At 46.9% G+C, this 25,897-nt stretch overlaps 2 protein-coding genes across 2 annotated transcripts in view; both read left to right on the top strand.

Annotated features, from left to right (window-relative positions):
• Window positions 1-25,897, top strand: part of ATP7A (ATPase copper transporting alpha) — a 554,573-nt gene that overhangs the window by 73,440 nt on the left and 455,236 nt on the right. The window lies entirely within an intron of this gene.
• FGF16 (fibroblast growth factor 16) lies at window positions 11,019-20,925 on the top strand. Its single transcript, XM_066249240.1, has 3 exons — window positions 11,019-11,524; window positions 18,387-18,490; window positions 19,928-20,925. The coding sequence occupies exons 1-3, from the start codon at window positions 11,251-11,253 to the stop codon at window positions 20,171-20,173; spliced, it is 624 nt and encodes a 207-aa protein (XP_066105337.1). The 5' UTR covers window positions 11,019-11,250; the 3' UTR covers window positions 20,174-20,925.

Here is a 25,897-nt window from a genome sequence, read left to right as displayed (position 1 = left end):
GGGTCCCTGGTATACATAACACCATGGAACTGTGTTATTCACTGTGAGACCTTCAGATAGAGATATATAGATATAAATGTAGATATATAGCTAAAGATAGACATAGATACACATAGATACAGATATGTGTGTATTCACATTTTAGTCCCACAGTCACCTAAGAGGTAGTTTCGATTTACAGCAGAAGAGACAGAATTGGAGAAGATTAAATGCCTTGCCTAAGGTCACAGAGCCAATGATAGAGGTAGGAGTCAAAATCAGATCTGTCAGATTCCATGTCTAGCACACTCCAGTATTTATCAAACCTTTACATGATATTTCACACCTTCTATAAATTCACTTGGACTCAGAGAGAGCCTGAAACCCACCAGTTATGGTGTGTATATAACTCCAAGACTATCAGCCTCTCGATGGCTCAGTCCCAAACTCTTAATGGAGGGCTAGTCATCCTACCCCACACAAGCAGCCAGCTGTCCCATTATACTTTAGGATGTTGAGCAGTTCTTGCTGGGATTTCCTCTCTCTCAAGCTTGTCTTTGGGTTGGCCTCAGTAGGTTACCCTCTGTTTTGGAAATCTTCAAGGCACTTGAAAAGACAAAGCCTTTTATATTTGCAGAAGAGGAGACCTCTGTCCTGTGAAGATAAACTGTGAGTATGGGTCTCCCTCTGGATGCTTCCCCAGCTCTCAACTCTTCCTTTGCCCACACTACCACAAACCATCCCCTAATCCACACTTAGTTCAGGAGAAGGTCAGAATTTTACAAATAGTTCTGTGGTCATTGCTTTGAATTGCGCAATCCCTTGGATAAACTATGAGATTACAAAATATCTTTAAAAGCGGTTGTTTTATGGCCAGCCAAGTCATGATACTGTCATCTCATCTCACACCACGGTGACCTCATCTTCCACTGTGGGCCTTAGATGCTAATCAAGAAAGGTCTGGGTTTGGGGAGGTCCAGACAGTCAAGAGGCAGTGAAGCCCATGCCCTGAAAGGACAATTCTGTGCCCTTTTTTTGAGGTGCTGGCAAGGAGTGGGGGGTGGAGGCGAGGAGACATAGGCCTCTGATGCTGCGATAGAAATCTGGGACAGTAGTACGGCTCTGTGAGCTTGTCTGGGTGGCACTTGGATGACCTGTCCAGCTTCATGCTGCGTCTAAGGCCTTTAACCCACAATGATGGATTCTCCCCACCCCAATTTCTATGAAACCTGCATTCTGGGATTCATCCTGTCCTGAATCAGGGAGAAATATAAGGTATCTTCATCCATACTTCACCAGCTGAGGCTCAAGGAAGTGGCGTCTGGCCCTGTTCTGATGTCACAATTCCAGTTCCAGTAACTGGGCTATCATCCCTTCCCTTATGTACAGGTACCTGCCTTGAACCCAGCTCCCATGATTGGGTTTCTGTCTTATTCACTCCATATCTAAGGCCCTAATATTTTGCTAGGTATTCAAATTATTTCAGCATTGAGGAGAAAGGGGGTGTCCTTTCCAACCCTTTCAATCCCTACTCAACACGGTTCTCTCTGGCAATTGGAGTCTTTTGGAACTTTAAAATACATATATTTCAATTTTAGATGTTACCAATTGGTCTCCAGTAGAAAATATGAAGAAATCAGCACTTAATTATGCTAGATGTATTAGTTCTAGAGATCTACTGTACAGCATAGTACGTATGGTTAATAATACTATGGTATATACTTAATATTTTGCTGAGGGGGTAGATATTATATGTTAAATGTAACCACAAAAAATAATAGCAATAATAATTTTTAAAAAGGGGATGAGAGAGAACTTTTGCATGTGATGAATATATTTGTAGCATATTTTGTGGTGATGGTTTCATGCATATATGTTATCCCCAGGCATATCAAATTGTATATATTAAGTATGTATAGCATTTTGTATGTTAATCATGCCTCAAAGTGGTTTTAAAAAAATGAGCACGTATTCATTTCTGCCTATTTTCTCTCCTATCACCTCCTGCAGAAAGCACAATGGTGTTCTGATTCTCAACCTTCCGCAGGACTTAAAAATCCACACCACACAATTTACTTAACTCATCAAACTCTTAAGCCCTGTTGCTTCCTGTGAGGTAGTTTAGACTCCAGGTCAGTGCCATCAGATTTCCTTCTTGACCTCCCCTGGGGCACTTTGCATAAAACTGAGCCTGTAGTTGGGGCTCAGCAAAGACACACCGGAGATGCTTGTTCTAGAAACAAATTCAGGGGTTTCCATTCTTTTTGAGTAACCGGCTAGAAAATGGAGCTTTCTTGCTGCCCTGTCTGTCGAGTGGCCCACTCCATCTCACCACTTCACTAATAAGCTCTCTTTCACTTTAAACTCTTAAAAAGAGAAAGAAAATGGAGTGCTCAGATGCAGCCACTGGGAAAAAAAAAAAACATTCCAGCATCCTGGGGAGCAGCTACCAAAGACACCACAGGTATCCCCAGGTTGTTGAACCACAGAGTGTTAGAGCGGAAAAGAATCTTAATCATTTGCTCCCAAACTTTTAAACTGGGGTATGCATACCTCTGGGGGGGGGGGTCCGTGGCAGTGTGCCAAGAGGGTCCACAAAACCACAGAATCAATGTGGCATGCTTTCTTACAGCGTTAGTTTTACTCGAGTATAAGAAATTTAAAACATCTTTATGTTAAAAGAAATATGTCTGTATCATAGAGAAGAATGCAAACTTTGCACACATTTTTAGCATAAACCATGAGACTTTAAGGACACTGGAACACGCAGTAGGCTGCCTTCCGCGACCCACACCCACCCTTCTCCTGTACCCGGGCTGGGATTTCATCTTCCCTCTCCTCGATCATTCAGGTTACTTCTGTTAAAAAATAAATAAAAGTTTGAGAAAATTCATCCAGTGCAGCCTCCTATTTTCACAGTTAGGAAAACTGAGGCCCACGGATGAGAAATAATTTGACCAAAACCTCAGACATTGAGTACAGTGAGAGCTAGGAAGAACCACAATCCAACCTCATCAGATAGATATTTATTTCTAGTGACTTGTTCAGGTGACTGCTGACTGAAAACCAGACTTGCTTACTAACTCTGTTGCACCCCGTGTATCTACCCTGTAGCATTGTTTCTGTTTGTTTGTTTGTCAAGGATCATGCGACCTATCCTTAGGGCAGCTTGTGGCACCAGCTGCTCAGAGAATAGGCCAGGACCATTAGTTCCTTTCTATAGCTTCAAACACAGTGAATAATACTGTATTTCCCAGAAATCAGTGTAAATGATAAATATGAACCCCTCACAGAAAGAGGATGAAGTGGACAGCTTTCGGGAGGGGGAGGGGCAGTGCAAGGAGGAGGTCCTGCACATCTGAGGCCAGAGCCAGGGAACAAACAGCCCATCCGGAGACTCTGCTTTTTCCCTTTGTTGATGTAAGAAAGATGCTCTAAGTCAGCGGTTCTCAACCTGTGGGTCGCGACCCCGGCGGGGTTGCCTAAAGCCATCGGAAAATACATAATGCATATCACGTATTTACATTCCGAATCATAACTGTAGCAAAATTACAGTTATGAAGTAGCCACCAAAATTATTTTTTGGTTTGGGGTCACCGCAACATGAGGTCACGGCACTAGAAAGGTTGAGAACCACTGCTCTAAGGCCCCCACAGCCAGGCTGCAAGGACACTGGCCGTCAGAAGAGCCACCCCCCAAAACCAGCTTCCTTATCTCCTGAGGTGAATCTGCTCTCAGACTGTAGGACTAAATTAACACCACAAGTTGTTTTATTGTTTTATTTTTTTAAAGAAAGACTTTGGATTTAAATGAACTCCGTTTCACAACTCTCATGTATATTCTCCACCTGTCGATTCACATATTTATCTCCACTTATTCACACCTTAAACCCACAGCACTTGCCCGTTACAGACATGCAAATTCTTCTGCACACTGTCACAAATACAAACATAAGCACCCATTTGTGTTGGGGAAACCAGCACAATAGTAATCTCTGCCCACACTTCTACCCGACACCCAGCCTCAGACATGCAGAGCCACCAGTGACCCACATTAACGGTCACAAACACTGGGCTGAGAAGTGACCCGGCTGCCAGGGTTAGAGCCACATTCCACGGTGTCCCGTTCCCCTCAGAGAACTAACAGATCATTTGACAAAAATGTCATCACCTGACTACTAATGGCAAGTTACAGCCAGAATAAATGGTCCATTACCCACCCCCATTACAGGTAGGCCCACAGGAGAATGACAGCAGAGACAAAGGAGACTTGTGGCTCTGTGTCACTGGAGGAGACTGACCAGACAGGTAAGATGGGGGCTCATTCCAGTCAAAGAGATTTCCTTTCCTCTCTGCACCCCAGAGTTGGGGGTGGGGAGGTCAGAAGGTAGTCTTACCTTTTGCAGCTTTCTCAAACTCTAGCTACAAATCATGTATGGGGGCAAAGACTGTTCCCTTAACCTGGGTTTTCCTTCTCTGGAAGAGGATTAGGTTGTGTTATAATATTTTCTCCTTTGAACAAGCCCCAACACTTTTTGGAGTAGTAGTAGAACACTTTTGTAGTGACTAAGAGCGTAGTCTCTCCTGGTCTGAATTTCAGCCTCATCATATGCAAGCTGTGTGACTTTGAGCAAGTTACTTAACTTCCCTGGCCCTCAGTTTTGCCACCTACTAAAAACTAGAATAATAACATCTACTTCATGGTGGTGTGACGTGATTTAAATGCAAGACAATTAAATACAGCAGTTCTCCTCTAACTACAGTTTTGTTTTCTGCTTTTAGTTTCCTGCAATCAACACTTGTCTGAAAATATTAAATGAAAATTTTCAGAAATAAACAATTCATAAGTTTTCAATTGCAAGCTGTTCTAAGTAGCGTGATGAAATCTCCCCCTGTCCCATTCTGTCCTGCCTGGGATGTGAATCATCCCTCTGTCCAGGGGATCCGCTCCCCGCCCACCCATTAGTCACTTAGAAGTCCGCTGGGTTATCAGATCAACTGTTGCAACATGGCAGTGCTTTTTTTCAAGTGACCCTTATTTTACTTATATCGTTATTGTTCTACTTTATTGTTAGCTATTGTTGTTAATCCCTCACTTGCCTAATTTACAAATTAAAATTTATTAAAGGTGTGTGGGTATAGTAAATCTAGAGTTTGGTGCTATCCATGGTTTCAGGCACCAACTGGGGGCCTTGGAATATATCCCCCCCAGATAAGGAAGGACTATTGTAGTGCCTGGTATTAAGGATGCTCAGTAAATGGAATTACACAAATGAGTGATTTCCTGCTTTTCTCTGGCCTCTGCTCCCTTACTACCTGCTTGCCCACACAGAGGTGACAGTTGAGTCATCTGGTTTCTGAGACAGAACTTCGAAAGCCCAGAGAGAACCAGACTGACCCAGTACCACACAGAAAGAACCACAGGATTAGAACTGATTGCTCTGGGCTACCTTGCACAGTGTTCTCCATCTACTTCCTTTCTCCCTTAGGAAAAAAGAATGAGCAGAGTTTGAGAAAACCCAGGCAGGAAATACAACTGGATCCAGGCAGGATGTAAATAATATTAAGAACAATGACACCGGCCCTGGCCGGTTGGCTCAGCGGTAGAGCGTCGGCCTAGCCTGCAGAGGACCCGGGTTCGATTCCCGGCCAGGGCACATAGGAGAAGCGCCCATTTGCTTCTCCACCCCTCCGCCTCGCCTTCCTCTCTGTCTCTCTCTTCCCCTCCCGCAGCCAAGGCTCCATTGGAGCAAAGATGGCCCGGGCGCTGGGGATGGCTCTGTGGCCTCTGCCTCAGGCGCTAGAGTGGCTCTGGTTGCAACATGGCGATGCCCAGGATGGGCAGAGCATCGCCCCCTGGTGGGCAGAGCGTCGCCCCATGGTGGGCGTGCGGGGTGGATCCCGGTCGGGCGCATGCGGGAGTCTGTCTGACTGTCTCTCTCTGTTTCCAGCTTCAGAAAAATGCAAAAAAAAAAAAAAAAAAGAACAATGACACCTAGGCCAGATAGCTCAGTTAGTTAGAGCTTTGTCCAAAATTACAGAGGTTGCCAGTTTGATCCCTGGTCAGGGCACATACAGGAACAGTTCGATGCTCCTGTCTCTCTCTTTCCCTTCCTCTCTCTCTAAAATCAATAAATTTTTTAAGTTTTTTTTTTTAAAAGAACAATGATAAGCCTGACCAGGCAGTGGCACAGTGGATAGAGTGTTTACCTGGAATCCCAAGGACCCAGGTTAGAAACCCTGAGTGCGCTCACCAGCTTTTTTTTTTTTTTTTTTTTTTACAGAGACAGAGAGAGAGTCAGAGAGAGGGATAGACAGGGACAGACAGACAGGAACGGAGAGAGACGAGAAGCATCAATCATCAGTTTTTCATTGCAACACCTTAGTTGTTCATCAATTGCTTTCTCATATGTGCCTTGACTGTGGGCCTTCAGCAGACCGAGTAACCCCTTGCTCGAGCCAGCAACCTTGGGTCCAAGCTGATGAGCTCTGCTCAAACCAGATGAGCCCGCGCTCAAGCTGGCGACCTCGGGGTCTCGAACCTGGGTCCTTTGCATCCCAATCCGACGCTCTATCCACTGTGCCACCGCTTGGTCAGGTGAAGGGCTCACCAGCTTTAGCATGGGGTCGCTGACTTGAGTAAGGAGTCCCTGGCTCAGCTGGGGCTCCCCCCTATCAAGGCACGTGTGAAAAGCAATCAATGAACAACTGAGGTACCTCAACTATGAGTTGTTGCTTCTCATGTCTCTCCCTTCCCGTCCATCTATCCCTCTCTCTCTCTCTCATTCTAAAAATAAAAAAATAAAAAATAAAAAAAAAGAACAATGATCACTTAATATGTGCCAGGCACAGGTTAAGTGCATTCTGTGTATTTTTTTTCAGGGACAGAGTGAGAGTCAGAGAGAGGGATAGAGAGGGACGGAGAGAGATGAGAAGCATCAATCATCAGTTTTTCATTGCAACAACTTAGTTGTTCATTGATTGCTTTCTCATATGTACCTTGACCGCAGGCCTTCAGCAGACCGAGTAACCCCTTGCTTGAGCCAGTGACCTTGAGTCCAACCAAGCTAGTGAGCTTTTTGCTCAAGCCATATAAGCCTGTGCTCAAGCTGGCGACCTCGGGGTCTCGAACCTGGGTCCTCCGCGTCCCAGTCCGACGCTCTATCCACTGTGCCACCGCCTGGTAAGGCTGTGTATTTTTTTTTAATTTCACAGCAACAACCCCAGGAAGTTATGACTACCATCACCATCATCATCTGTATCATATGGAAGAGGAAACTGAGGCTGCAATGACTTCAACTTGGGACTTGAACCAGGCAGTCTGCCAACAGAGATGAGGCACACCCACTGGACTATATCGCTGTCCACAAGGAAAGCAGGAGAAGAGGGAAAGCAGGACTATATGACCAAGGAACAATGCAAGTTCTTTTTGAATAGACTGAGGCTGTGTAGTGTTGTAATCAGGTCCTAGCTTAAAATCAGTGTATAAGTTCCACTTCTCTACTACTTATTGAATATCTTTCAGCCTTAGCTTTGTTGTCTACAGAATAGGAATAAAACGCCTTCTCAGAGCTGTGATCAGGCTTATGGCGATCATGCATGCAAAGCACACAGGGCGATGCTTAACCCAAAGTAAGTGTGCAGTAACCAGGAGCAAGTGATGTCTGTTCATCGTGCTCCCCACAGGATATGCTCAGCAGTACAGCTGCTCTTGCCCCTTCTCAGGGAAAATAAATTAGGAAGGCAAAAGCAGTTATAAGTTGTCAGGAAAATGAAGAACTAAAGAGAGCAACAATTCCAGATATCCCTTCCCCCGTCCTGGGTGTGTGCTGTATCAGGGGAACACCAGCTAATAAGCATCTGTCTCTCCTTCCTCAAAGAACAAATCTTAGCAGGTTACCCCCAGCTTCTGGTCACTATAGCCTGAATCAGAACTATTCTTTTCCTTAAAGAATTTTGTTTTTCTGTGTCCTTTTCACAGAGCTTGTTTTATTTTTCACATTAGTCCTGTGAGGTATCGGGAAAGGTGGACAGAATTGAGGTGCATTGTGTCTTTCATGTGCCATGCAGAATGCTGGACACTTTCCATCACTGACTTTTATTTTCTCCTCACAATACCACTGTGAACGGGTATAGTTATCTACACTTTACAAGTGACATCCTGAATGCAGTGAGTATTGCTTCTTTTTGGTACTTTTTTCTCTCATTCCACATATACAGTACAACCCTGGGTTGAGGTGGTGTCCTGCTGAGGATTCTCTGTAAACCAAAGAATTCTACAATCCCACAATTCTAAAAATGTGGGTCTTTATAATCCCAGGATTTATAAATCTAGAGTATTTTGCCCTCAGTGGATCTGAGATCAAATTACTACTCTGCTCCTTATTAATGATATGACTCTGTGCTAGTCACTTAAACTCACCTCTAAAATATAAATAATGGCACCTTCTACTCCACAACGTTCTGGAAACTAAAACACTTCTGTGGAAGTGCTCTGTCACTGGGACACTTCATGAAAACGTTATTTAAAATACAATCATTAGTCACCTTAGTGGAGAAACAGCCTTTCACCATTATCAATTCATGATTTATCTTATCATAGAGGCATCTCAATACTTTACACCACTTGCTTTTTTTTTTTTTTTTTTTTTTTTTGGATTTTTCTGAAGCTGGAAACGGGGAGAGACAGTCAGACAGACTCCTGCATGCGCCCGACCGGGATCCACCCGGCACGCCCACCAGGGGCGAGGCTCTGCCCACCAGGGGGCGACGCTCTGCCGGGACCAGAGCCACTCTAGCGCCTGGGGCAGAGGCCAAGGAGCCATCCCCAGCGCCCGGGCCATCTTTGCTCCAATGGAGCCTTGGCTGCGGGAGGGGAAGAGAGAGACAGAGAGGAAGGGGTGGGGTGGAGAAGCAAATGGGTGCTTCTCCTATGTGCCCAGGCCGGGAATCGAACCCAGGTCCCCCGCACGCCAGGCCGACGCTGTACCGCTGAGCCAACCGGCCAGGGCCAGAATTAGTCTTTACCAATTAAAATTGTTCCACTTGCTTGGTTACCATCTTCCCTTCCTGAAGTGGCCCACCCAAATTTGTCAAATCCTTCCCATTACAAAGGCCACTGTGAGACAGAGTCCAGCCCCAAACCCCTAGTTCAGTCTTCTGTCTGCTTTCTGAATTCACACAGCACTGCCCACCTTATACTGCCCTGTATTCTAGTCATTTACCTATTTATCTTAACCTCTGTCCCTCCTCCGCCACCTGCTCACTAAATCTACAAACTCTGGAAGGGAAGAAAAAAGAAGGAAGGAAGGATTTCTTTGTTGTATATGGCATCCCATTTTAAAAGTTTTCATTATGAAAAAAATGCATGTGTGTGTTTTCATATAGAGAGTAGAAGAAATATATAATCAACACCCATGTACCCATCACCCAGCTTCAACAACTAGTAACACATGAACAATGTTGTCACATCAATACCTCCACTCCCACCTTCTCACTCTGGATGATTTTAAAGCAAATCCCAGGTCGCCTGCTATTTCATCTGTAAATACTACAATACAGATGCCATCTTTTGCATTTGTGTGTCCCTTACAGTTGGAAAACCATTTGCATCTGTGTTCCTTACTACTGGTAGGCTCTGGAGGCTCGGGCTGAACTAGGAAGACACACTACAACCAAGCTAATGATGTTCTGAACCAAGAATTGCTGCGGTATTAAGAGAGTGAGAGCGTGGGGTGCACGTGGACCAGCACCGGGACCTCAAATTGCACTAACTGAACTGAGGTGGACCTGTTTTCTCCTCTAATGGAGACTCTGAGTTCGAACTCGCCGCGAGACATGGGATTCCCCAGCAGGAGGCGCTGCGAAGGCGGGGCGGGGGATGCTTACTCTGTTGTTTCTCCCGTAGGGGCCGGAGAAGGCGACCAGAGCCCGCGGTGGCTGCAAACTGCGAGCGACAACGCAGTTCAGTGGATGAGCAGTACGCCGAGCCCCAGGACTGGCGAGGGGCCCCGGCTCAGGTGCCGGGTGGGGGCGCGGGGGCCTGGGGCCTGGGGCAGGCTGGGCACCTGCTCCCAGTTCTCCTCGACGCTGCCTGTTGCCCGGACCGCCGCCAGTTCCCACCCCAACTGACGCTCTTTCTGATCGAATATCTCCGAGCAGGACACGAGGGCACGAGACACAGCGAGGAAACACCTGTTTCCAACAAGAACAAGGTGGGGGGAAGCCCCAACCAGGCTTCCAATGGCCCCTTCTCGAGCCTGCTCTCCAGAGCCTTGTAAAAGCGCGCCCAGAAAGCCCGTGGAGATAATTTTTCAAAAAGATTTCTTACCCCCCCCCTTCTCCTAAACTGTAACGTCCCTTAAAAAATAAATGTCTTCTTTCCTCCGTGGGGTTTCCCGCTCCTCCCTGTGCCCTCAAGGCCCCGCCTTGGTCTGCAGGGACCGCTGCCACCCCGATCCCCAATTTTGCAACTGCATTCGCTTCCGGACTTTTCACTTCCTCGGTCCCCTGCCGACCTGCAGGTGGAGAGGGGGATGGGGGGCAGGACAGAAGACACTGGGGCGCCCCCGTCCCTGGCCGTGCGCCCCTTCTGCACCCTCCGACCATCCAGGGAACACGAGGGGCTCGGGGCCGCGAGAACGCCCCGGGCTCCGTCTCGGGCACCCTCGCCTAGGGCCAGCAGCTCGAGGACGCGCGTGGAAGCCGGGGACTGCCCCGCGCGGCAGACAGACGTCCACGCGACAGGCCCGAGTGGCCGTGGGCGCCAGCAGCCTCCACACACTGGGCTCCGTTATTTCATAAGCAGTTAAAGAAAAACCTGCCAAGAGCAGTTACGCCTCACTGCAATGTGTAGCTTTTTCCTGCCATTTTTTCATAATAAAAGAGGGAGTGCAGCTCGCCCGTTCTCTCCCCCCTCCTCCCCCCTCCCAAAAAGAGCCAAATGGATATGAGGAGAGAGAAAAAAACAGAACCCACACACCAATCTCCGAGGGGATGCCGGTGAGGTGTGGCCTGTATTTAAATATCCGATATGTCAATGTAAGGGGAGTGGGTACTTATATAAAGTGCCGTCGGCGGTCAGCGGCCCGACGGAGCCAGCGATGAGCGGCCCGCGGAGGCGGCCGCGGACGGAGCGCGGCACCGGCACCGGCACCGGCACCGGGATCACGGCCAGGCGCGCGCGGCCCCACGCTCCCCGCCGCTGAGAGGTTTCCCCGGCCGCGGGCGGGCGGACGGCGCCGCGGGCGCGGAGCGAGCGCGGCGGGGCGCCATGGCGGAGCTGGGGGACGTCCTCGCATCCCTGGACTGGGACCTGCATGGGCTCTCTTCGGCCCTGGGGAGCGCACCCCTCGCCGACTCCCCGGGCTTCCTGAGCGAGCGCCTGGGCCAGATCGAGGGCAAGCTGCAGCGCGGCTCACCCAGCGACTTCGGCCACCTGAAGGGCGTCCTGCGGCGCCGCCAGCTCTACTGCCGCACCGGCTTCCACCTGGAGCTCTTCCCCAACGGCACGGTGCACGGCACCCGCCACGACCACAGCCGCTTCGGTGAGGGCGCGGCCGGGGGGCGCGCGGGGGGCCCCGGCAGCTGCTGTCAGGGCGCGGGCCCGAGCCGCCGGGCGTCAAGGCGCCTGGCACCCCGAGACGCTCGGGGGGCGCGGGCGGGGGCACCCTGGGGTGCGGTCTCTCCTCTCCCCACCCCGCCCGGGGGGCGAGGGGACCGTTCTGGGACCAGGCCGCAAGCAGGTGACGCCGGGAAAGGACAGGACCGCCGCCGAGAAGGTCGGGGGCGGCCGTGGCCGCAGCGCAGGGCCGGACCCCGGGGGCAGGGTTGTCCGGGGCGACGGCCAGGAGCAGGAGTCTCCGCGGACCACGGACGCGGTGACAGGGCACCTCACACCCAGGTCGCTCTTGGCCGGACCCTGCCTGCCCCTGGGTTCTCCCCGGGGTGGGGGCCGATCCAGGCAGCAGGGCAGGAGCTGGTTATGGAGAAACTAGCCTGCTGGTGCCCGCTGTGCAAAGGCTCAGGCCCTAGAGCACCGGGCTGTCCCAGGACTCCTAGCCTCGGTGAGGAAACGGCCCCGGGCCCACTCCCAGCTACAGAAACAGGTGTCTTGTGGGCCTAGGACGGGAAACGTCCAACCTCCGTCCAGGATCCTCTCTGCCTGAAGTTCCGCAGTGCTCAAAGGGCACAGCTGCCTGTCTCACGTACAAAACATGATTAATATAAACCTCAATCTGAGTGAAACAGAGATCATTAGGTTTCTAAGCCGGGTGTGGTCACTCCTCAGTAATTTGGCCATTTTTATTTTCAATTTCCTATTCCCTACTAAACCATTATTCGGGTGCAGCAGCAGCTACCCTTCCCTGGGCCCCCTAACACCAGTGCCTCTGCTTCCTCCCAAGGACCCTGTGGCCCAAGAACACCTTCTCTACCTGAGCACGCAGCGGTTCTGCCTACCTACCTTCGGCGTGATAAGTTTCCTTCCTTTTCCCACCCCCTCGCGTCCCCCTGAAGCCGCCCCGTGCTCCTATTCCCCATTCCTTGCTAGCGCTGCAGCTGGAGTGCACAGTAAAAAAAGGGGGGGGGTGCACAGAGGCCAAGTCTAGCAAACAACGTAGGGCCAGGGCTGGTCTTCCTTGCTGGGAGCAAGCAGAAACCCAAGTGAGGTCTATGTCATCTTGGAAAAATGCACTCACAGAGCTGGAGTGCAGTGGGTTGTGCGTGGGGTGGGGGCGGTGGAGGGCTGCAGGTGTCTGTATAAACTTGCAGCATGTCCTCAGAAGGGCGATAAGCTGGGGTGGAAGAGGATTGTTCAGCTGGCTCCTTTTCCTTGCATTGCTTATGACTTTGCAGTCCCCCTTATGTTCCTCTGCAGAAGTAATGGGACTCCCACCCTGGCCTCAGAGCACCCCAAAACCTCCCCAGAATGGCCTGAAAACATTGGAGTAGCTCATTCCTGATATGTAATAGAAAAATCAAGACACGGTCGAGAAATGTTGGGTGGAGGGCAGTGGAGGCGGGGAAACTATGAGCTTGGCTTCCTGCAGCTAAAAGTGTTAGTCTGACTCTGTGCCTAAGCGGAGCCCAATAACCTACAAGGTCAACGTAAATCAGTAATAGGCTCTTGGGATAAGTGGTCTTTAATTACCTCCCTAAGGACACATCTTGATTTCTTTTCATCTCTCAGGCCTGCTAAGGGTGTTAAGTTTAAGGAAAAACCAAAGGAAATAAAACTGGCAGGAGGAAGGGATGTTTTCACTGCCGCTTAACTGACTGCTTCATTTTTGGTTTTGCCTTAAAACAAAACAAAACGAAACAAACCAAAAAACACTGCCTGAGACCACCTCCATCACCTTTTCTCTTTCTTCCTCCCTCGGTTTCCTGACAGTCCCGTGTATTTCCTGTAAAGAAAATGATAACTGCTCAAAGCTGTCTCTTTGTAACCTCCCCTGCCAACTTTCAAACACATTTACTCTTTCTCAGTTTAGTTTTTGGCAAAGAAAGAGGTGGCGTTTGAGTTTGCTAACTCCTCCCTCCACATTTGAGTTAATCAGCCAGGGTATTCAATAAATCGAAACTTTAACATTCCATAAGTGCTTTAGCAGTCAGCATTCCAGCAGGGTAAAGTAGGCCAGACTTAAGATATAAAATATTATAGATTTCTGCTTGGGGGGGGGCAGTCTCCAAAGGCCATGTAAAGTAAATAGCTATTTGTTGTAATTGGAGAGCAGGGCCCCCAAGGATTACCCTGGAATCCATGTGTTCAGAACGAGTCAGACTGAGCCCAAGAGCAGCCCCCACTCCAAATAATAACCTGTTAGCACGGTCTGTTCTGCCCCCTCCCCGCCCCCCATTCTGCAGTCAGTAGCCAGGGATATTCCCACCTCTGCCTGACTGGTGGCATTTACGTGAGGTTCACAGGAACAGCGACATTCTTGAGGGGCACCTGTGGACTGGCAGAGCAGGGCTCGGGAGCCAGGCTGGAGGAGAGGCCGCCAGCCAGGTGGGACAGAGCAGGCGCCTACATCTGCTTTGGGGTGGGAGCGATCCGGTTCTTATTTGGCAGGAGGCCAAGGCAGCACTGTCTTGGCCATGAAGGTCTGCAAGGATGTCTGAGGGAACTCAGGCAAGTTATGGAACCAGATTAAATGACACATTAGCCAGTCGTCTAGCTAGATTCTGAAGCAGTGGGACCCGGAACAGATCCGTTTTGACTGAGGCCACGGGGGCAACGGTGTGAGGAGAGCGGAAGGCCAGAGCTGAGGTGTACAGGTCGTGGCGTGGCAGAGCAGAGGGAGGCCCTGGGCTTTGAACGGGGTGAGACTAGTGAGGACAAACTTTGTCTACTTAATACTTTGCCTCCACACTTTGCTGTTAACACCCCTCTCCAGCTGTAGCTGGGAAAATGGGAAAACTGCTTGTTTTCTCTCCCTTCAGGCTGGCTGGGGTCCAGGGGAAGGTTTAGGAATATCTGTTCTATCATCGGGTGCCACGGGATCCCACAGTTTGAATCCAGCTAATAGGAAAGTTGGCAGAGGGAAATGATGCCCAAAGACAGCTGGGCAAGGATGGTTCCAGCTGTCGGAGACCCCTGTTACTGGACACAACCCAAGTGACTTCCTGTATGATCTGTCCTTTGGCATTCATGTTAACAGAGAATTGGAGAAAAACTGTGGTGACTCAAATGGCCACACCTCTTGGGTTTCATGGTTTGTTCTCATACCAGGTCTTGGATGGTGAGATCACAAGCTGACCTCTGCTGCTTAATGAGCTCAGGGTGGTTAGAGACATGAGATACTTAGAAAATGAGGGAACTAAGACTTAAAGCTTAGAAGTAATCTGCATAAGCAAAGCAAGGACTGAAGGCTCCAGTGTTGGTATCCCTCAAAGTTTAGCACCCAGAGCCTGCTTTCGCATTTTCTTGCCACACTGGATTCTCCTTTGAATACACTCCTGTTTTTCTGTAGCCCTCTTTCAACACAGTAGAAGTCAAAACAAAACAGAAACAAGAAACAGTGTGGCCAAACTACAAGCATAGTGAGGCAGTCCCCTTCCGGAAGCCAGTTACTAGAACTTTATCAGTGCAGCCTTAAATCACATTAACACTTTCCCCTTTTTTCTATGTTTTACATTAGCTTTATTATTATTATTGATTTGAAAGCTAAAGAGGGAGGGAGAGAGAAAGAGAAACATCAATTTGTTGTTCAACTTACTTATGCATAAGCCCTGGCCAGCTTGCTCAGCAGTTGAGCATCAGCCCAGTATGTGGAGGTCCCGGGTTTGATACCTGGCCAGGGCATACAGGAGAAGCGCCCACCTTTCAGCTCTCCTTCCTCTCTGTCTCTCTCTTCCCCCTCCCGCAGCCAAGGCTCCATTGGAGCAAAGTTGGCCCGGGCGCTGAGGACGGCTCCATGGCCTCCACCTCAGGCGCTAGAGGTGCCTCCAGTTGCAACAGAGCAATGCCCCAGATGGGCAGAGCATTGCCCCCTGGTGGGAATGCTGGGTAGATCCCAGTCAGGCACATGTGGGAGTCTCTCTGCCTCCCCACTTCTCACTTCAGAAAAATACAAAAACTAAAAAAAAAAAAAAAAACTTACTCATGCATTCATTGGTTGATTCTTGTATGTGCCCTGATCAGGTATCAAACCCACAACCTTGGCGTATCAGGATGATGCTCTAACCAACTGAGCAACCCAGCCAGGGCTACATCAGCTTTTTAATCATTTTTCATTTTTACATGACTAGTTTTACATTAGCTTTTTAATCATCTCATGAATCTCATCTCATCCATACTAAGCCTACCTTATTCAATCAAATCCCCTAAGGCATTATTGTGTATGTTTTGCTAAGACACATCCCCCATTCCAAATATGGGCAGATTTGTATTTGATAAAAATGCATGAAAAAACAAAAGTACATGTTTTCAAGAAAATATATGTGGTTGCCTGAAATGGGGAGGAGGATGGGAACGCAGTATGGAAATAAAAAGAAACAAAAAGGTAAATAAAAAGCCCTTGCATGGACCAATTATGATAATGGGCCAAAAAAGGAGGAGACAAATTTACTCCACTGTCTGGACTTGAGGCTCTCCCTCCCCCAACCCCCCAAAAAGCCCAAATACAAACCATCTCGAGTAATTGCTTTGGAGACCAAAGTGCAAGACTTTACATTTTATTCTAATTAAAGCTTATATTGTTGGAATCAGCCTGCTTTTCCATTCTCTTAAACTCTCTTTGAATTCTGTTTGTGTCACCTTCACAGCTGCATGTCTTCTGGAACTAGGGTAAGCAGTCCCTCTATGTCCTCTTATAAGTCATTTATTAAACTGTTAAACAGGGCAGAACCAACATCAGAACATTGTGCGGTACAGCTAAAGGATTTTGTCCATTAAATCAGTATCTGCAGAGCCATTACTTAGCACCAGAGATATTCTTCTTCCTTCTACCATATTTTAATTATTTTTATTTATTTGTTTTTACTTTTTTACAGAGACAGAGAGAGAGTCAGAGTGGGGGATAGACAGGGACAGACAGACAGGAACAGAGAGATGAGAAGCATCAATCATTAGTTTTTCGTTGCGTATTGCGACACCTTAGTTGTTCACTGATTGCTTTCTCATATGTGCCTTGACCGTGGGCCTTCAGCAGACCGAATAACCCCTTGCTCGAGCCAGTGACCTTGGGTCCAAGCTGGCGAGCTTTTTGCTCAAGCCAGATGAGACCGCGCTCAAACTGGCAACCTCGGGGTCTCGAACCTGGGTCTTCCGCATCCCAGTCTGACGCTCTATCCACTGCGCCACCGCCTGGTCAGGCCCTTCTACCATATTATATTGCTCTCTTTCCCCCAAACTCCTTTCTTTGTACTGTAAAAGTAACAACTGTACTGAAAATAAAACTCAGAGAATTTCAGTGCTAGGAACTAACGGCTACACTAAGTGTTCTGTACAATGACAGGCAGAGACCTTGACATTCTTCAAATGGGCTGTGGATACATGTGCCCCAAAGCTGCCACACTTGGACACTGACCAGCCCAAGTCACGGGGGCTCTTCAGACTTCCCACTGGAGTTCTGAACCTGATTTCAAAACTAGCCACTTATATTTTTTCAGTGATCTTTAAGGAATTAGTCTCATTTGCTATGTATATTACATAGAATATTATTACCCTTAAGAATTGCATTTTTGGATAAGAAAGCCAAATATGAGCTCATTTCATACCTTTGGATGCCTCTGTAAGTCAATTGTATCAAGTTTTAGTCTGTACATTGAAAAGTACAGACTAGAGGCAGGAATATCACAGAGAAATCTAGTCGCCCATTATATCTGCTTCCATATAATAGATGTGCTATCTCAGGACAAAAGTTTAAACTCCTCAATGTCCCTAGCATGTCAGTTCTTGGTCCTTTTTCTCACTGAGTGGTTGCTTTGTTTTTTCCTTTCTTCTACTCAGAAAATGCAGAGGTTTTCAAATCCTCACCTCTATCTTTGTCAATTAGAAAGACACTTCTGATTGTCTTCCCTTTGCCCTTAGAGTTGCAATATCTCAAATCAGTAGTAAGTCCAGTAGTACCTGCCAACACTTTGCCATGGAGAAACCTGAAATTCTCAAGAGAGAAGGGGAGTGACAGGCTTGTCAGCCTGGGGCAGCTCTGGCTGAGAGCACTGTTCAGGAGGAAGTTCTTACCAGGCCAAGTTTGGGGTCCTGCCTGTGGCAGGAGAAACAAACTCAGCGAGCAGCGGGTGTGGCCTTTGTTAGAGTCAGCTACAGGCAGTTGACAGCCTCATGTGGTTTTACGGACAGGGGAGCTAAGAGGGTACAAAACAAGTTCAGCCTAGAGGACAGCAAGGTAATTATGTATCTCCCATTTTGGAAGCTGCCCTCTCATTTCTTTTTTCTTTTATTTAAGGTTTTATTTATTGATTTTTTAGAGAGGAGTGAGGGGAGGAGTGGGAAGTATTAACTCACAGTAGTCTCTTCCCATATGTGCCCTGACTGGACAAACCTGGGGTTTTGAACTGGCAACCTCTAGCATCCCAAATCAATGCTCTATCCACTGCGCCACCCAGGTCAGGCTGCCCTCCCATTTCTTGAAATAGTGATATTTAACAATAATAGTACCTTGTAATTAGGAACTGTTATAGCCAAAGCCTCTTCAGTGTCTTTTCCTCATATGACTAAGAGTGTTGAGTAGAGGCAGAGATTGTCTCCCCCAATTTACTTACGGAAAACTGACGTCCAGAGAGACCATGTCTTCTCTGGTTCCACTCTTGTTGCAAAAGATGGTTTTGTCAGGTCATTCATGAACCATACCTATGGCAGGCCTCCAGCTGTGGGTAAATGACTGGTACCTGAACAGCCTCCTTGCTTAATGTTAGTAATGGAAACGGTATTCCCTCTCTTTGCTCTAGGCATCCTGGAGTTCATCAGCCTGGCAGTGGGGCTGATCAGCATACGGGGAGTGGACTCTGGCTTATACTTAGGAATGAATGAGCGAGGAGAGCTCTATGGGTCGGTAAGTTGAAGGTTTTCTTTTCATCTGAGGTTATTACCCACCCATGTTTGGAGGATGTAAGGCAAAAGTCTAAAGACTTAGCTAGCACTTGAAAGCATTTTTGTCAACTGTAAAAGATTAGTGTCTTCTACTCATGTGTGGCTGCCCAGGAAGTTGCTGCATAATGCTTTCACTTACTCAGCCCCCATCAGAACATAAGCTTGACCGCGATGTATTTGTTTTTGCCTTTTCCACCTAGTCTGATGGCAATAGTAAGCCATGCTGGTTTGCTAGTAGTTGGTAAGGGGTTGGGGTGTTTGCCTCCCTGAGGAACACATCTGAATTTTAATGGAGTAGCACATTGGCTGGCACAAAAATAGGCCATGGAAGAATTGGCCTTCACATTGAGGATTCTGAGATTAACAACACAGTCCCTGATTTCCAGATTGCTTAAATACAATTCCAAAGGTCAGATGAGATAATAAATGAAGAGTGAGGATTCTAGGGTCTGGTGACAACCCTAAGTCTCCTGCTAGGACTGGGTTGGCCGCAGTACATATTCTCTATTCTAGGAGCTAGCCAAGAGCTGGGAAATGGTGAGTGACTCTGCTGACCTTAACCTTTGCAGGGGATCCCAACTTGTGGCTTTGGCTTTTGAGTCATATAGCTTGCTTTCTGGCTGCCTGCACCCCTTGAAATCAGAGCACATTTTTCCCTGACACCTAAGCGATAGGCCTGTCCCCAGCACTCAGTATCGGCAACCACAGCAAGTACGATGGCGGCTGGATCAAGTGTGAGAATGGACAGAGGCAAGAGACCCAGGAGCTGCTAGCTTGAAATAGCCAGATTGGAGGAACTTTTCAGGACCTTCTCTAAGCTTTCCAACTGACAGGCCTTACACCCTTCATCAGGAGAGATCACGGCTCACCTCTCGTGGGACTTTATATAGTTGCGAAGCCTTTGCCTATCAGCTGACATGGCTGACTGTAATCTCAGTGGATTTGAACATCATTAGTCCTAAGTAGGGAGAAAACTCAAGGGTGCCTGTGGGGTGTTGGGCAGCCACAGCACAAATTGTCAGGCTCTATTGTAGAATTGTACCCCTGAAACCTATATAATTTTATTAACCAACGTCACCCCGATAAATTCAATACAAATAATGTAAAAAAGAAAAATCTCAATCTCAAAGGGCCAGATGAGGGCCTGTCCTCCAGTTTCCTGCCTTCAGAAAAGATCTCCCCTAAAACATTTTTGTGTGGTTCATGAAAGAGGATGAAAGTGAAACAGACAGGACCATTTTTGGCTATTTGGGAAGAAGATACTTCAATAATATCAGGAGATAGGATAGACATTTTCTAATGTCAGTGTGCTACTGCTATTTCAGGGTTTCCCACCAGCAAGCTGGGATAGGAGAAATGGTCATATAATGGGCTCTGCTTTATTTTCTCACCCTCACAGAAGAAACTCACGCGAGAATGTGTTTTCCGGGAACAGTTTGAAGAAAACTGGTACAACACCTACGCCTCCACCTTGTACAAACACTCAGACTCGGAGAGACAATATTATGTGGCCCTGAATAAAGACGGCTCACCCCGGGAGGGATACAGGACTAAACGACACCAGAAATTCACTCATTTTTTACCCAGGCCAGTAGATCCTTCTAAGCTGCCCTCCATGTCCAGAGACGTCTTCCGCCATAGGTAACGGACCCTAGTGTGACCTCTGTAACCCATGTATTCTGGGGCCACAGTTGTCTCTGCAAGCACTATACTCATCACTTTTCAATTCTCTTTCCTATCAATTTAGATAGCAGAGAAGCACTTACTGTTCAACTTGACCCAGCTGTTCCCTTGTTGTTCAAAGTGTATATCAAGGTTGGGTTATTTGAGGGAGGGGTGTAAGGGGAGGGGTGGGTGAGAGGGAATCTTGTATATACTTTTTTCTTTACTCATCTTCTTTCCCCTGAGGAGGTATGAGAAAAAATGGGAGCCCCTGCCAATGGCCAGGGGTATCTTGCCCACAATCTACCCAGATACCTTGACAATAGGTAAATGAAAGACCAGAACATCTGTCGTAGACACTACCTACAGAGCTTTGGAAAATTCTCATTCAGAAAATCCTCAGGGTTACAGCCCTGCTGCAAGCCACCCCTGCACTGGCTCTGCAGACTTCTCATCTGTCCTGATATGCAGTCTTCCTGCCATTGGAAGTGGGAGATGGGGTAGGTTGCAAGAAAATGCTATTAAAATGTAAGCATGGATACTGTGCATAAGGACAAACTATTTATAAAATGTATATGCTATTTATTTTATATATTTATTTATTTCAAAATAATTTTATTTTTAATGAGAGATGCTATGACTGGATTTTCATCAGAAAGAATAAGGTCCTACTGAAATGGGATAAATGAGTTACTAAAGGTTTTTATTGGCAATAAAATTGTCTTTATATTGTAACCACAATCTAATTCTATTGATTTGTACATTTAGTAGGGTTAGTTGGTTAGCTTCTTTCTCTCCAGCTCCTTAGAATCTGTTGATGTCAGCATCACACGGGCTAGGTTCGATGATCCATCATTCATCATATTAGCATTATCTGGGGGCCCCATCTGAAGTCCTTTCTGATTCTACAACATTAAACTTGGTGGTAAACCAAAGCTTCCAGAAGGCCTGGATTCAAGAGCTCTTACAGAAGTTCCCATTTGTCCTTAGGACTAGGCATAAAGAAACCCTCCTTTGGGATTTGGTTAGGGCACAGAACTTGGAGGTCAGAAAACCTAATTGATGGCTTATTAATTTACATATGAAGTTGATGACGGGATTAAAAATAAGCAGCAATCAACAGGGAAACTGACTTTCGGAACTAGCCAAATTACCTTCTGGAGGTATTTATTCTACCACTTCCTGTCCAACCCTTACCCTCCATTCTTGCCAGTGTTTTTCCTAGAGAATTCTGGGAACATGTTAGAAACGCACATGTTAGGAAAATATGTCCTGTCCTAGACCTGTCAAATTGGAAACGAGTGGTGGGACCCAGTGAGGATTCCTGTGCATGATCAAGTTTGAAACTTAATGTCATAAAGGAATAGTTTTCAAAAATAATTATTTGTGCAGCTGAATGGCTTATAAATAAAGTTATAGGATAATGTCAGTCCATAAAACAAAAGGAGAGTGGCTTAGCCCTGGCTAGGGAGCTCAGTTGGTTCAAACTGCCCCAAAGTGCAGAGGTTGCCAGGTTGATCCCCAATCAGGCACAAATAGGAACAGATTGATGTTCCTGTCTCTCTATCCCTTCCTCTGACTTTAAAATCAATTTTAAAAAAAATAAAAATTAAAAAAAGAAAGTAGAGTGGCTCCAGCTGAAGTTGGGGTGACATTCCTGGACCTCCCTCTTCTCCAGAGCAGCACCTGAGATCTTGGTTTAAAATCACTGCTATCTTTATTGATATTTACTGACGTTGGAACATACAATTATCTGCATTTTCAAAGTGAATACTGTTAGGAAACAATCAAAGGAGTTAAAGTTTCATTGATAACTCCGGCACCATGAAGGGTTGGTGGGAAAAGTTTGGCGGTTTAAGATAGTTCCTCCCAGTGTTCCTCATTCACATCATATAAGCATCTGCTCTTTTTTCCAAGTGATTGTAAGGGTGAAACAAATAGCTTAAATTGCAGCTCACTTAAAATTCAAAACCACCCTGGCTCAATTGTTTCGAGTGTCGAGGTTGTGGTGGGTTCGATCCCTGGTGAGGACACAGACAAGACTCAATCAATGAATGTGTAAATAAACAGAACAACAAATTGATCTCTCTCTCCCTCTTTAAAAAGCAATCAATAAAAAAAATAAAAACCAAAAAGTATATAAAAGCTTATCCAAATCTAAGTACCTAACAGGAAAACCACACATATAAGAATATATATGTGAGATAGCAAACACGACTATAAAGTTAAAAATGCTAAGTTGCATAATGTGTGTGATCATAGAATGCACAACAGTGAGACCACTAAGGCAGAGACCTCACAAGGTTAGATGGGTAGGGGACGTTTCTGAAACAGGTAATGCCTGCTGTGAAAAACCAACGGGATTTGGAAATGCAAAGAGGCTAAGGACAATGTCTATATTAGACTACAGGGAAGAGATATCACCTCTCGAGGTCTCTGGGAAAAGAATAAAAATCAGCTGTGCAATATTTTTATCACAATTTTTAAATGAAATAGATGTTTTTTAAGAAGTATTCTTTATTTTATTTTTTCAGAGACAGAGAGTCAGAGAGAGGGATAGATAGGGACAGACAGACAGGAACATAGAGAGATGAGAAACATCAATCATTAGTTTTTCGTTGTGACATCTTAGTTGTTCATTGATTGCTTTCTCATATGTGCCTTGACCGCGGGCCTTCAGCAGACCGAGTAACCCCTTGCTCAAGCCAGCGAACTTGGGTCCAAGCTGGTGAGCTTTGCTCAAACCAGATAAGCCAGCACTTAAGCTGGCGACCTCAGGATCTCGAACCTGGGTCCTCTGCATCCCAGTCTGACGCTCTATCCACTGTGCCACTGCCTGGTCAGGCTTTATCACATTTTTAATGCAACATTATACCTTTATATTAAAGTCAAAATTTTGCCTACGTTATGGTCAGCTACTTACAACTTGTGATACATAGCCACAAGTTCTTTTTTTCTTTTTTGATTACAGTTGACAGTCAATATATTGTTTTCAGGTGTACAGAATAGCAGTTAGACATTCGTGTAATTTACAAAGTGATTCCCCCAATACATGTAGTACCCATGTGGCACCATAGTTATTGCAATATTATTGACCGTGTTCCCTATGCTGCACTTACAGCCACAACTTCTGAGGGCTTGTGAGATAAATGAGATCTATCTTAACCATTAGGAAACTGGCACTTTCTGTGAGTAGGGCCAGTGTTACACTAGAGAGGCACTTGACATGGACCTGACACGACCACAGCACCATACTGCAGGGCAGGATTTACAAGAAAAATGCCACTGTAATGAAAATGGGAAAGACTCCTAGTCCTAAGGTGAGGCCCCACCTGTTTTCTCTGGGTGGAAATAGAGGGGAAAGACTAGAACAATGGTTTAGGGCCCAAGGAAGGCAGGAGGAGTTCATTAGGAGTGGGGGAGGCACTGTTTGGTATTGAACTATAAGAAAAACAATGAGAGGCGAACATGACCAGAATATGTCAATAAGCAGCTGTTTTCATTTTCAAAAAGAGGGGGAAAGATTCTGGAAATGGGAATGTGAGATAGATGACCTAGTACCACAAGATCAATCGATAGCTGATTGATAGCATATCCCCAAAGAGCTAAAGTAAAAGATTTCATGCCAACCTAGAGGGAATTTTAGAGCAGTACGCTCTGGGTCTCTGGTTTTCGGTGAAAACATGTACGAAGAAAATTTCTTATTCGTATTTGCATCCCCTCCCAGTGCTTGGAGTATTCCTGAAACAAAACAAACACTTAGGAAATGTTTGTTAGATAAACAAATGGTTGGTTGAACAAGTGAGTAAATGAATGGATAAAAACATAGACACCTTTAGCAAATATGTACATGATATGGATGCTGGTTGAAAAAGAGTAAATACATTTTCTTTTCATTTAAGTGAGAGAAGGGGAGATAGAGAGACAGACTCCCGCATGAGCCCCAACCAGGATCTACCCAGTGACCCTCGTCTTGAGCTGATGCTTTGCTCATCTGGGACCACAGTCACAACCGAGCTATTTTTATTTTATTTTATTTTTTATTTATTTTTTATTCATTTTAGAGAGGAGAGAGAGAGGGATAGAGAAAAAGAGAGAGAGAGAGAGAGAGAGAGAGAAGGTGGGAGGAGCAGGAAGCATCAACTCTTATATGTGCCTTGACCAGGCAAGCCCAGGGTTTTGAACCAGTGACCTCAGCATTTCCAGGTCGATGCTTTATCCACTGCACCACCACAGGTCAGGCACAACTGAGCTATTTTTAGCACCTAAGGTGGAGGCTCCGCGAAGCCATCCTCAGTGCCCGGGGCCAACACACTCGAATCAAGCCATGGCTGTGGAGGAAAACAAAAAGAGAGAGAGAGAGCAGGGGGAAGAGAGGAGAAGCAGATGGTCACTTTTCCTGTGTGCCCTGACACAGGAATCAAACCTGGGACTTTCACATGCCAGGTCAATGCTTTATCACTGAGCCAACGGGCCAGGGCCCTAAGTATTCTTAACTAGGCACAATGACAAGCTAGAGTGTGTCTCATGAAAGACTGAGTTCCCTGTCACTGGAAGTGTTTAAGCAGAGGCTAGACATCCTCTTCACATGGATATTACATCATTGATAAGGGACAGAATAAATACTAGATGAAAATGGCAGAATGTGGCATTACTTTTCTAACTACTCTGTGGGACCACCAGATTTCTACTTTGCACTGACACTGTTCCAATAAAGAATACATAAGTCCTAAGTGCTACCCAACTGCTACTTTGTCCAAGGAAAACACTGTAGACCAGAGGTTCCTAACTTGGGGTTCACAAGGGCCTTAATGGTCCATGGGAGACTTCCTGGGCCTGAACTCCCAAAATAGTATGTAAATTTTTATGTCTATGTACATTTGACCCCTCACTGTTCTCAAAGTATCCCCCAAAATGTTAGAACAGCTATCTTAGGAGATTCCATGGCCTCAAAGCATCTGGTATAAGAACTGGTAGCCCTGGCCGGTTGGCTCAGCGGTGGAGCGTCGGCCTGGTGTGCAGAAGTACCGGGTTCGATTCCCGGCCAGGGCACACAGGAGAAGCGCCCATCTGCTTCTCCACCCCTCCGCCTCGCCTTCCTCTCTGTCTCTCTCTTCCCCTCCCGCAGCCAAAGCTCCATTGAAGCAAAGATGGCCCGGGCGCTGGAGATGGCTCCTTGGCCTCTGCCCCAGGCGCTAGAGTGGCCCTGGTCACAACAGAGCGACGCCCCAGAGGGGCAGAGCATCGCCCCCTGGTGGGCAGAGCGTCGTCCCCTGGTGGGCGGGCCGGGTGGATCCCGGTCGGGCGCATGCGGGAGTCTGTCTGACTGTCTCTCCCCGTTTCCAGCTTCAGAAAGAAAGTAAAAAAAAGAACAAAAAAAAAAAAGAACTGGTAGCCACTGTGATCCTATATGAAAAACTTGACAGAGTCTTTAGTTGTTTGTTTGTTTGCTTGTTTCCCAAAGATATAGATTTTATATGTGAAACCTTTGACTCCTGTCCTCGAAGACATAGCTTTAAGTTTGGCAACAAGGGGGTGGGTGGGAGAGGAGGGAGAAGCTGGGATAGCTTCACTGCTCAGTGGTTCTGAACAAAACTCACACCAGGGCCGGCCCCAACAGCAGCCCTGATGTCCACAAGACTCTCCTCCCCCTCCCTACACCCCCCCTTTTCACTCCTGCTGCCACAGCCCAATGTCGCTCATGTGC

Source organism: Saccopteryx bilineata, chromosome X (genome assembly GCF_036850765.1).
Source record: "Saccopteryx bilineata isolate mSacBil1 chromosome X, mSacBil1_pri_phased_curated, whole genome shotgun sequence".
Lineage (NCBI taxonomy): Eukaryota > Metazoa > Chordata > Mammalia > Chiroptera > Emballonuridae > Saccopteryx > Saccopteryx bilineata.
This window is presented reverse-complemented; position numbering and strand designations above follow the sequence as displayed.

Excerpts from the sequence above, each read along its gene's own strand:
- FGF16 (XM_066249240.1), top strand. The coding sequence starts at position 11,251 with ATGGCGGAGCTGGGGGACGTCCTCGCATCCCTGGACTGGGACCTGCAT. Across the intron at positions 11,525-18,386 it reads CCACGACCACAGCCGCTTCG|GCATCCTGGAGTTCATCAGC; the intron begins GTGAGGGCGCGG and ends TCTTTGCTCTAG. Across the intron at positions 18,491-19,927 it reads GAGGAGAGCTCTATGGGTCG|AAGAAACTCACGCGAGAATG; the intron begins GTAAGTTGAAGG and ends TCACCCTCACAG.